At 40.3% G+C, this 12,828-nt stretch overlaps 1 protein-coding gene across 2 annotated transcripts in view; it reads left to right on the top strand.

The window, feature by feature from the left end:
* The window catches only part of adam12b (ADAM metallopeptidase domain 12b), an 83,907-nt gene that overhangs the window by 55,201 nt on the left and 15,878 nt on the right, over positions 1-12,828 (top strand). For both annotated transcript variants that reach the window (XM_073481891.1, XM_073481892.1), the window contains 6 exons: positions 3,801-3,978; positions 7,199-7,288; positions 9,554-9,749; positions 9,858-9,966; positions 10,477-10,675; positions 12,603-12,680. In XM_073481891.1, the coding sequence (XP_073337992.1) occupies positions 3,801-3,978; positions 7,199-7,288; positions 9,554-9,749; positions 9,858-9,966; positions 10,477-10,675; positions 12,603-12,680 (850 nt within the window). The remainder of the gene's footprint in view (positions 1-3,800; positions 3,979-7,198; positions 7,289-9,553; positions 9,750-9,857; positions 9,967-10,476; positions 10,676-12,602; positions 12,681-12,828) is intronic.

Genomic DNA, 12,828 nt, shown 5'->3' with positions numbered 1-12,828 from the left:
TAACTTTCACTTTTATGTTGGGGCCTGTAATGCCACCTTAATATGCCTGATTTTTTTCATTAAGATCCATGCATAATTCCCAGAGAAATTAACAAAAGTTTTGAAAAACGCCCTATCTGGCAATGTTAAAGAAAGTGATTAAACATTCCTGGATCCGTCATTTTATCCGACTCCGCACCAAAAGTATTCTGGGCCGAGAGTCATCCCCCATCCAAGTTTCAAGGAAATCTGTTCAGTAGTTTTTGTGTAATCCTGCTGACAAACAGACAAACAGATGGACATGGGTGAAAATGGAGGAAATAAAACATTAGAAATGTCATAAAGGTAGAATTTATGACAGATCTGATACATTTTTCACATTAGATTGAACATTTATACCAAATAAAATGGGCCAATGAGTGTCTGTCATACATGCTTGCACAGGGTAACCCTGACCATAACGTCTGTTTTTGGTTTATGCTTCAGTGTTTTAGAAGGTGAATCAGCCAATAGTCTGCAAAAGTGATTGAACCCTTTAAAACATATGGGAAACATTTTATTATAACCATCATATATAAATGGTACATTTATGGTTAATCAAGCTTTCGTTAATAGTTAAAATGCTTTAAAACCCTTTTTATAAGCAATTGTAAGGGTTTATAAACATCAATTGCAACAAAACAAAAAATAATGGCTTAATAAACAGGTTGCAAAGCACTTCATTATTTGTTGACAGTGAAAAAACGATTAACTAAAGTTAAATTAACTATAAATGTATAATTTATTAAGGGTGGTTATTGTGAATTGTTACCACCATACAGTAAACTCATTTCTGCTTGTGCCTCAAACAAAGCATGGCTGTATATGTAGTGACGGCACTCAGACCTGAATTAATGTTGTTTTTGCCGTACATGTATCCACCAGATCTTGCTAATACACTCCATGTGGCTCTAATTTGGTCCAAAGAAATCTGATTTACCTCAGTGAGGAAATCTCCAACTGACAGCAGCGCGAACCTTTACCATTAATGCCATTTTATTGAGAACAGACTGTGTTTACCCCTCATGTGCATTCCATCCCCTTAATGCAGATCCCAAAGCATGTCTGTGTTCTGTTATCAGTGGCAGCCCATGCTATTTGAGCAGGCTTTGGTCTGGACAGTCTGTCTATCCTGTTTTGTTTTTTTTTTGTTTTGTGCTTGGGTCTCCACGCTCTCTTTGTGTGTTATGGTGGTAAAAAAGACTCTTAACAAGTGAATCTGGGAGCAGACGAGGGCAGGCAGACACAGGCAGATTGGCTCTTGGTCAGTGAGAGATGAATGCAGCAGACACTCAAAGGTGGCCGTTCTGAATGAATTGGACGCAGTTGTTTCACCCAAGGGTGACCGTTAGAAGAGGAGGGTTTTTCTGTGTTCGTTTGTTTTAAAAATAAAAAGCTGATTTCTTTTCGCATTGAATGCCTCCACTGCTATGTCCAGTCCCCTCAGGAGGAGCTTCAGTATAGTCAACTAAGAGCAGTGAAATATCCATGCTGCTGCAGCAGCCAAATCCCCCTTAGGCAAAGGCAAAGCATCATCCCCCTCTCTAAACCACACACACACACCTCTATCCAGCACCAGGCTCCACAAACATATTCTGTGTAATGTTGAATTTTTTTTTTTTTTTTTTACAAATGTGCCCTGTCAAGCAGCAAGCCTTGCAGACAGTCTCCACACCCTGCTGCATTTGAAGACCCCAGTCAGTCTATCGCTGCATAAGTACGTGTATGACATGTCTCTGTCTGAAGTCAAGCTTTTCAAGCATCCGATGCCAGCTGCCTCTGTCTGTGCCATGTCTGCCAATCCTCTCTGCTCGCCATTGCTGCCTGCCACATCCTCTTTCTGAAGATAGACTATGTCCCGCTGTGACTGTGTGCTGTGAGATACTCATTTTACACCCCAAAGCCTGCTCTTCTCTGTCAGTCCTTTAGTGAGGCTGTTGTAAGTTGTTGTTAGCTGGCATTAAGCATGGGGTCGAGGCTTGGTTTTACTGTATGTATGCATTGTATGTCCTTGTGTTTCATACTGCCAGAGGTCGAAGGAGGACACAGGCCTTAGAGGAGGTTAAGCACAGGGGCAAATTTAAAAATGTTTGAATGGAGGCAAAGTTTTAATGAAGAGAGCGTGTTTGTTGCCTTTCTTTGTGGCGTTTGTGTTCTGAGTTGATTTGTTTTGCACCATTTTGTGGCCGTTGTGGGGCTTTGGCTCCCTTTTGGCCCTGCCTCGACATTAACAGCAAAATTTCTGCCGTTCTTATGTCCAGTCCATGATTTCATTTCTCCTATTCTGTCTATTCTGTCAGTTTTGCATCTCTTTGTTGTTGTTGTTTGACATCTCTTTGGGCTCATTTTGCTGCTCTTTGTAGTCGTTTCTGCCTCTTTTACGTAATTTAGTGACTTTTTTTGTCCTGTAGCCTCCTGTTTTTATCCCCTCTGTGGTCATTTTGCATATCTTTGTGGTTGTATTGGGCCCAGTGCGACATCTAATCGTACCTCTGGCCCCGCTCCTGGTTAAACAGCAGTATTTCTGCCTTTCTCATGTCTGATCCATAATTTAATTTCTCCCTTGATGTCTATTTGTGGTTTAGCTTACTTTTTGGTCCTTTTGCATCACTTTGTGATTGTTGTGGGGAGTGTGACACATCTAACTACATTCCTGGCCCTGCCTTTGGTTCAACAGCAGGATTTTTGCCATTCCATATGGCGGTCCTTGACCAATTTTTTCCCTTTCTATCTGTTTGTGGTTTTGCAACACTTTGTGGTCATTTTGTTTTGTCTTTGTTGTTGTTTGGTCTCTCTTTGGTCTTGTTTTGCATCCATTTTTTAATCTATAATATAGACTTTTTTGTCCTTTTGCCTCTAATTTTTCATTTCTTTGTGGTTGTTTGGGGCCTGTGCCACCCCTAACCACACCTCTAGCCCTGCCCCTCATAAAGCAGCTTTCACATTTCTGCCATTTTCTGTCCACGATCCATCATGTCATTCCTTCCATTCTTTTGTTTTTCTTCCTTTTCTTTCTCCTTTCTTATCTACATATTATTCATGTTTTTCACTCTCCGTCATCTCTGCCTATATTCTGGTTCCTAATTCTTCGACTCGCAGATGCTCACTCTAGCAAGAGGATCATTCCTCAAGGCTTCACAGCTGTTATTGGCATATCGTACAGTTTCATCTTTAAAGTCATAACATTTTCTCTTTTTCAATACGAAGTCCAATTTCTTTCCTCACTAAATTAGACATTAGTCAGCCCTTTAGGGAAACGATAGCAGGGAGTGAAATTAATGTGGTAGAAATTGTGTGGTTTCAGGGTTATTATTTCATCAAGGTTTCACGTACAAACATGTGCTCACACACACAGACACACACAAGTCATCCAAATCCAGCATAGCCCTCCTCCGGCTCTTCCCTCCAGTCAGTTGCTTAAATTGTCCTGGTTTAGCCAGGATATGCCTCTTGAAAATGTAGCTGCCAGAGAAAATGTTTCTCTGGACATTTGATGGCCCGCTTATGTATTGAGTAGGATTGAAAATCTATTGAACTGGAGCTGATACGATGTCAGTAGACCATTAAATTTGTGTGAAAAGGCCTCTTGAATGAGCAGATTGAACAAAGCTCTGTCTGTGCCCTGGCTCAGCAGAATGAATGAGTCCACAATTTTCCAGATCATTTTGCTTTCTGAACCGTAAAAACACACATGATGCAGGACTTTTTCTGCATCTGAGGCAAACTATCATGTCTCTCATTCCTTTATTCCAGTCAACCTTGTTCTTTCATTCTTCTCGTAGGTATCCATTCCCAACAGTGTTCAGCACATGCAGCAAGAAGGACCTCGCCGCCAGTCTGGAGAAAGGTGTTGGCATGTGTTTGTACAACATGCCCGAGGTCAAGGTGCTCTACGGTGGCCAGAAGTGTGGCAATGGCTACGTGGAGGAGGGAGAAGAGTGTGACTGCGGGGAGCTAGAGGTAAGGCATTCATCTTCACTCGCTTCAGTGGAGTGGATCAGTCTCCAGCACAGTATTTGGACTGGGCAGCTGTATATAACTATGTGAATGTGAAACAGTGTGTAAAAAAACAAGTGTTTCTGTGAGATAAACAAAAGTTAGAACAGAAACTAAGTGTTTGGTGAATCAGGATGCAGTGAAGTGTGGTTAATGTGATTCAGAAAAATTCCAGGGTGGTCCTTTATACAAAATGCCCCAAAAAAACAAAAAAACAGGCCCGATTTTCTAAGATTCTCATTTCATTTACAATAAACTGGCCCCTCAAATCAATACACAAAAGTACCAAATGTACACTTTTCCAACTTGATTCCCGCCTCTTGTCCAAAGAAAACAATGGTAACTGTCCTGTATGCAGTGACCCAGGACCACAGCAAACTTCCCGTTAAACTTTCTCTTGACATTGACGTTGTTATCGCGCCTTAAAAGCATCAAAACCTGCTGTGAAAAAAAAAAGCCTAAAAGCTCAGCAAACCACCCGAGGCCTCCAGTGTAAGTGTTTTATTTACATCACACCTCCTCTGCCACATGTGCTGAACAGTTGTCTGACAGGCTGCCATGGTGATGTCATGTCCTCGTCGAAGGCCCATTAATCAAACCACTGTCCAAGTGTGTGACAAAGGAAACAAACAAAAGAGTAATCGGGTCGAGGCTGAAGAAAGGTTTCTTTGGCTGTGCCACCCAAACAACTCTGACACTTTGTTTCCCGCACACAACACACAGTGACGCAAGACTCGCATGTTGGACGCATGTATCAGTTGCTGTGTCTCATAAAGCCGTAAACCAAAGTAGATTTGCTTATAAATATATCACTCAAAATCTGTCGAGGTTGATGGATTTCCTCTAGAATATTAGGCGATGAAAACATCTTCAATTTGCCTGTTTATCCAACCAACATCTAACACCCATATATGTTTAATTTATGATCATAGAAAACTGAGAAAAATCCTCTTATTTGAGAAGCTGGCATTTTGCTCGAACCACAATGTTTCAGTCAATTATAAAAATTACAGCTGATTATAATGATCAATTGTTTCAGCTTCCACTTCTGATTCTTCCTTATCAAATATAATTAAGTATAGTTTTTTATTATTTGCAGTAAAGTAAGAAAGTTAGAAGTAACCAAAGCTCAAAGATTCAGATTAATATCTACCTTCTGTTGGCTGAGAAGGCAGAAACACTGCAGATTCTACTGGCAGCCTAATAAATATTCACAACGTATAGCTACTACTTGAAAATGAGATCAGCAGAAGATATGAAACGTTGATTAAATATGTACTGGATAGATTGAAATAACAGCTGTAGCCTGCTGAATTTTACACCTTAATATCAGAGGCTATTTACTCTAAATACAGGAGGTCTTGGTGCAGAGCTTTTGAGTTGATAAGCTGAAAATAGTGATATGAGAAAGTGTAGTAGTTTAACGAGGAGGTCTTGGTCTTGTTGAACTCTTGGACTGATTTTCTTTGACAAGGATTGCAATGAGCACATAAATCAGGCAACAAAACAGGTTTCATGGCCACCATTACTGAATATTTAGCAACAGTTTATGATGATAATCTGCTGCTGCTGATGTTTGTCATTGTAACTGGGGAAAGTGACATTCAGTAGCAGCAAAAATTAACCTGCTAACATTATCTAAATGAAGGGAGAGAAGAAGTTTGATAAGAGAAAAAAGGTTTGCTGTGATTCGTTAGTATGGGAGCCTAACAAGTTTGGATATTTTGCCCTATAATCCTGATCAAATGGAGCATTGTTTCTGGAAAAAGACTTTTGGAGTGGGCAAATAAATGTTTTGCCATTTTGGCAAACTAACTCCTAAAGGATAGGTTTACCCAAATCATTATCTGCTCCCCTCCATGCTGATGGAAAGTCGGGTGAAGTTTCGTAGTCCATGAAACATTTCTAGAGCTTCACAGCAAAACAGCATTGCAGCATTCTCCCTAACTGGAATAGATGGAGACTATTTTTTTTTGTTCAAATGTTCAAAAAAATAAACAAAAAAATAAAATGGCTCAACACTTTGAAAAATGTTTTGTGGATTCAAAACTTTCCATCCGTATTGAGGTTAGTAGATAATGACTGAATATTCCCTTTCTGGTGAACTTATTCTGCCAAACCTGCCTGGCTCAACAATGTGTTTCATTATTTAGTTAAGTGGTGTTATGACTATGTGCTCCATCATCACGCAACCCTAGTTAGTATTTAAATGGAGTCATTGTGTTTGACCACCAACGAACCAACTGTATACTTTACATTTGCCAGCTCCATCCCTGCCATATTTCCCCCTCCAATAACCCCCATGATATCACCACAGAGAACCTTCATGTTTTGTCTGCCAGCCCACTTAAACCGAGAGATTAAAGCCACCTTTCCCCTCCTCTCTAAACAATACGCTTACGTCAGGGCCAAGAGGTAAACAGCCAGACTCATAAAACCACACATCAACTGAAAATTAGACGTCAAACAATCCAGTTGCCTCCAGTTCCAAGCCTTCAACACGTCTTGTCATTACCTTAGAAGCCCCAGAAGCGGCCACATCGAGAAAAGATAAATGATCGTGGGAGTTGTTTTCTGCAATGCGTGACACTACTTGGAAAACAAAGCTGATGTGTTCGGGCATCCAATAAAAGATAAATATTGCAACACCTCCCTGAAGTCTTTTACAGCATTAACTCCCCTTTCAACTTCTCCTTACGGACCCTCTCTTGTCAGTTCCCTGCAGGCAGCCAGCTGAACTTGTCGTTGTAGTGAAGAGTCTACAATCGTCCTCTCTTAAGGGCTTTCAAATCCCACTCCTGCTCGTGTCCATGATATCCTCATAGTCAACAGCAATATCTTTTCAATCTTGACATCAGATTTGAAGATTTTAACAGACACCAAATGCTACGCCTGATTTCTACAGTTTTCTTAAATGGGTCATTGCATTATACACACTCCTCTTTCGACAAGTCTAGAGGTCTCCTGAGCTCCCAAATTCAAAACATATGTGCTTCAGTAAATATGTCTCAATGTCTTAGAGGTCTTGAGGTCAGAGGAAGAAAGGCTGGAAACTCCCGGACAGGAAGTGCCCTCTCTTGACCTGGAAGTCTTGAAATGACAGACACCAGCTGACAGAGGAGCTCCCGAGCGATGATCAGGTTCACATGTTGTTAACTATTTTGTTTTCTTTCCCCTAAATCAGGAATGTATGAATCCATGCTGCAACGCCACCACATGCACCCTCAAGGGAGACGCTGTATGCGCCCACGGACAGTGCTGTGAAGACTGCAGGGTAAGACTTTTCATGCAGGCCTTGGTCTGTATTATGCATTCTCCTTCCACTTTGGACTTCATTTTCTGATTAAAATGCCCGACCGCTGTTCTCATAGCTGAAAAAGGTCTGAAATTGTATTTCCACTGCTCCTCTGAACATTGCACAAAGCTTTTCTCTGCGGAGACGGACATTTTTCATTTCCAAACTCAAGCGTAAAGACCTAAAACTTTCTGAAACTCTTTTAATTTACCCTGGTAGGTTATTAAGAGACTCATAATAGCGTGCTCTTGGATATAATGTAATATCTTGGGTCAGTTCATTCTAACTTTGTATATTTTACCTCAATAGGCAGGTTTCATTAGAGAACAAGGTCTCAAGTTGGATTGCATAAAGTTAATCTCCACTGAGTTGTGAGTGGTTTTTGCTTTATCATGGAAATCGTCTTCCTAAGTATCTCAGATACGTGTCCTCTCTTTGAAAATGAACATTTGTTGAAGGTGATTAAACGATTAAATCTTCCTGCACAGACCTCCATTTTGTCGCAAATGAGTCCTTCCCTATGATTTACACGAAACCATGTTTGACCTCATGGCATGAGACGACAGAAGTGTATAATGTTCTACATAAGTAAGAGCCTAATGCTGTAGGCGTTCATACAATGAGTGTATAGCTCATTCTGGACATAAAAATGAGCTGGCAATTTTTACATTAAAGTTACCATGGCCTTCTGACAGGGTCACATCTACTTCCAACATGGCTCAAACCGCAGTTCACATAAAGGCCAGGCCAGCACAAGGTTAAGTATGCAGAGAGATGTAGTAAAGAGAACTGTGAGTTGTGCACAGAGAAGAAAATACTACATTGTACTGTAGTGTACATGAGTACCTAGCATTCTCTAAAAGATTCCTCTCATGCCAGATCAGTCTATTTAATGTGTTTTTGTGTTTTTTTCCACCTTTGTGTTTTGATGCAAAAGAGATAAATAGGCCTTTGAAAATCAATAACAGTAATAATCACAATAAGCTACATTTCTAACATTCTTCCATGCAGTGTGATTACAGTAAGAATATGGAGCCAAACATAAAGGATGTGAGCAAACAGAAATTAAATCAGAATCAACCCAAAGTCTTCTCTCTGGTCTCTAAAATCAATTTAAACTGCTTACTATTATTAGGGGATCCACCAGTGAGAAGTCAGAGTGATCATCCTTCACACTCATGGTGGTCATTAATTATCTTTCAACCGCAAAATCAATTTAAAAACCCATCACAGCTGCAGCCTGCGAACAACTGAGAACACTTTCTGTCCTTTATATCATTTTTAGCCACACTAGCAACATACTGTACTGCTGTGGATGGCAATGTTGCTCCACCGCTTTGGTCCAGACTGAAATATCTTAACAACTATTTAATGGATTGTCATTAATTTATGCACTGACATCCATGTTTCACTGAGGATGAATCCTAATGACTTTGGTGATCCCCTGTCTTTTTATTCAACACAACCATGAGGGTTACATTCATGGCCTTTAGTGAAATGTCTTGCTTCTCACATTCATGCTCCCCTTTGAACTTGGTTATCATTGCAACTGCTTGTTAACATGCTAATGTTAGCATTTAGCCAATGGAATGATACATGGAAGTACATCCACTCCAAATGCTGTACTTAAGTACAGTTTGGAGGTACTTGTGCTTCACTTGAGTATGTCCATTTTCTGCTACTTTATACATCCACTCCACTACATTTTGGAGGTAAATAATAGAGATGCACCTATTTCCAAGTATGACCTGCCGATTCCGATTTTGTCTCTTTCTAAGAGCTGTAATTAACAGCATACGCAAATGATATTTCCAGAAAATTACTTTGGTTACTTAAGTACATTTAATTTCAGATAGTTTAAGACTTTTACTTAAGTACTATTCATATGTGTGACTTTCATTTGTTAAAAAAAAAATATATAGTAATATTTCAACATGATATTGTTACTTTTACTCAGGTATGACTCTCAGGTACTTTTTACAACACTTCATGTAGCTCTGTGCCAAAATAACTCTCACAGAGCAGCTAGCCTGGCTTTAGATTTTCTGGCTTGTTTCACTCCATCTAGGACACCAGGTGCCAATTATGCCCAAGCATTGTTGTTGTATTTGAAAGATTCCTGTCATGTTTCAGTGAAGACATAACAGAATATTTACAAAGCCCAAACGCCTCGACTTTAACAGATAGATGAAGTCAGCAATGTTGAAGATCCGAAAGAGCTTACTGCACTGTTTATGTTTACAGCTGAAACCAGCTGGCACACTTTGTCGAGAGTCCGGTAACTCCTGCGACCTGCCAGAGTTCTGCACTGGTGCCAACCCTCACTGTCCGGCCAACGTTTATCTGCATGATGGGCATGCCTGCCACAACGTCGAAGGCTACTGCTACAACGGCATCTGCCAGAATCATGAGCAACAATGCATCACCCTATGGGGACCAGGTAAATCAAAGTTGGACTGTGTACATAATCCTCATGTATATAAGGGAAACCTCCACTTCATTTTGGTGATTATAATTTTGTATTTTTCTTGTTTATCTTTGTGTGCAGGAGCCAAGCCTGCCCCAGGGATATGCTTTGAGCGAGTCAACTCTGCAGGGGATCCTTATGGGAATTGTGGGAAAGACTCCAAAGGCTCCTTTGCCAAATGTGATGCGAGGTAAGACTCTGCAGCTGCACCGATGCGGTAGAGGTGCGGAGAAATCACTGTGCAGAAGAAAACTGATTATCTTAAGTGGTGTCATTAGCAATCATCATTACGGTGTGAAATCTGACATGTGATCTTCAAACAAAAGTTTACATGGGTGAAGAATGTAATTGGAGAAAGATAGCAGCTAATTACGTTCTGAGGAAGTATTCATGAATCCTTTCATGCTATTCTTGTTGGCTAATTGTGCTAAAGATCTTCTCCCTTTGGGTGAATTCTGTAATCAAGCTCTTTGTTAATTGATGTAATTGCTTTAATGGCCGGAGGACTGAAGTGGTGCAGCGCTCTTCAGCACTCTTTCATCTTTCTCTACAGTTACTTATCTTTGTCTGTGATTGACAGGCCTTTATGTTTTACACTTTTTTAATTAAGTGTTTTACTATCTGTTTTTTAATGTTTGTGTGCACTCATGTGTGTTTCCGCTTTTGTGTGTGTGTGTGTGTGTGTGTGTGTTGTATGTAGGGATGCAAAGTGTGGAAAAATTCAGTGCCAGGGAGGAGCCAACCGGCCAGTGATCGGAACAAATGCTGTGTCCATTGAAACGAACATCCCGCTACAAGAAGGAGGCCGTATTCTGTGTCGGGGAACACATGTTTACCTGGGTGATGACATGCCTGATCCTGGACTGGTTCTGGCTGGGACAAAGTGTGGAGACGGCATGGTGAGTTCATCATTTAACTGGGTACAGACCGAAGGTTGTATTTAATTCCTCTTCTCTTAAATGCTTAAGACTCAATATTGTCGGAGTGTTTTATTGTCTTATAACCACAGGATGCAGCTACAGCATTTGTCCTGTAGCAATCCCAAAAGGCAGACTGTTCTCGCCTACTGTAGTATTCCTTTGGGTGCTGAGTAAATTGTCCTGCAGTACAGAGCCGAGGCAGGGAGGGGCTGTTTTCTCTAAAGGAAAGAGCAAATAAAATTAACTCTGAGTAAATCCAGTGATCCATATGTAAACCTCATGCTCAGGGCTGGACAAATGGACAGGCTTCTTCTGGAAACCAGTTAATTTATCAGGTGTGTCTCTCAACTTTTCTCCAATCATGTGCTGCCCTCAAAGCCCTTTTTCACCACACCAGTGACATCAGAGAGACTTCTAGCTTTGAACAGGAGCACTTGCCTCCTTAATTGCCTCCAGATCTGTTCTCCGTCCTACATTAATGGCAAACTGGTTGTGATAGCATATGAGATGAGGCCCATATGGGCAGTGTCACCAACTTGCAGCCTTATATCAGTAAGTAAACAGATTAAAATTCATCTTTACTGCAGCTCCATAGCTTAAACTTCCAAAGTGCTTGAAGCAAACTTAACTTATTTGCTGAGTCAACTGGCCTTTGTACTCTCCTGATGCTACCAGGTGTAATGTCGTTAAGGTGCATATACAGCAAGGCGGTCGGAGTAAATACTCAATGCCTGATGAGGAGACATCCACACAACAGCTCCTCTGGTTCTCCCTGAAGGAAATTTGAAAAATCAAGTTTTGCAGGACATTGTGCTTTCTCACCATTTCCTGTAATGTTTTTTTTTTTTTTTGTCTTTTTTTTTTTTTTCAATTTTTAGATAAGACATACATTTAGAGATGTGTCAGAAGAGGTCAAGAAGTCATAAGGCCTACACAACGGACCTCCCCCACCTTATAGAACAAAACAATAATAAATATAACATACAGTATATAACATAATTCAGAAATGTGCAATGATGATGAGCTCTTATCAACGTGTCCTTTAGCATTCTATATCTGTACAGCATCATATTTCAGGGTGTACTCACCATATTTTGTTATTAAAACTGTGGTTAAGATGATCTCTTTTGTATTATATGAATGAAATTTAATTTAAAAAGGTTTCTAAATGATGATGGTAGAGCAAAACACACCCATTTCTGATGAAAATGTATTTCATACTAAAAGAATGTTCAGTATGAAGTTTGTGAAGATTTATTTATTTGGCCAAACAATTTTGCAATAACTCAGATTGTGATAAGATAAAGTTAATAAAACATGCTGAAAATATTACACAAGTTATGACACATGGCCTCAAACTGGCCAGACAGCACTTGCTCTTTTGCAAACAGCCACGATGTTCACTCACAGCTACTGCATTTGCCAAACCCCCTGCGGCTGTGGATTTATTGTCTGAAAGGCTAGAGCTCTGTCTACGTGGTTGAAATTTGGCCAGAAGTGTGAGGGCAGATGAGGGCTGGGTGGTGTTGTCACAATACTGGAATTTCTTACTTCGATACAATACCTTGAAAAATATCGATACCAGGTTCAATACCATGGGGGAAAATTTATTAGAAGATAAATATAACATCCTATTATCACATTAGTTTCTTTGTTTTCCAATTAAACTTCTGATTTGTTTAAAGATAAGAAAACTGCAGGTATACTCTGCTATCTGAGCAGAAAACATGCAGTATGCATCAATCATGCACCTGCTGCTTTATGGCAAAGACACTAAACGTGTGCACGTACAAGTCAGATATTATCTTCTGCCATTGAGCTGTACACACTTCGTCTTAGTTTTTGTAGTCACCTTTATTTGCTTTCCATTTCTGCACTTGCTTAATGATGCTTTTCCCTCTTATAGGTGTGCCTGAATCGACAGTGCCAGAATGTCAGTGTCTTTGGTGTGCATGAGTGCTCTAGGAAGTGCAATGGACGTGGGGTGAGTGCAGAGTGCCTACTAGCTCAATATTTAGTGTTAAATTATGCACCGTAGCCTGTGAATCAGTGAAACAGTCCTGTGTGGAGTCTGTATTTACCCATTTAGTCACTTTTTGACTAACAGAATTAAGACTGTCTCCCTGCCCTGT

The sequence above is a fragment of the Pagrus major genome, chromosome 15, assembly GCF_040436345.1.
Source record: "Pagrus major chromosome 15, Pma_NU_1.0".
NCBI classification, from domain to species: Eukaryota; Metazoa; Chordata; class Actinopteri; order Spariformes; family Sparidae; genus Pagrus; species Pagrus major.
Note: the sequence above shows the minus strand (reverse complement) of the source record. Positions and strands in the feature narration are given on the sequence as shown.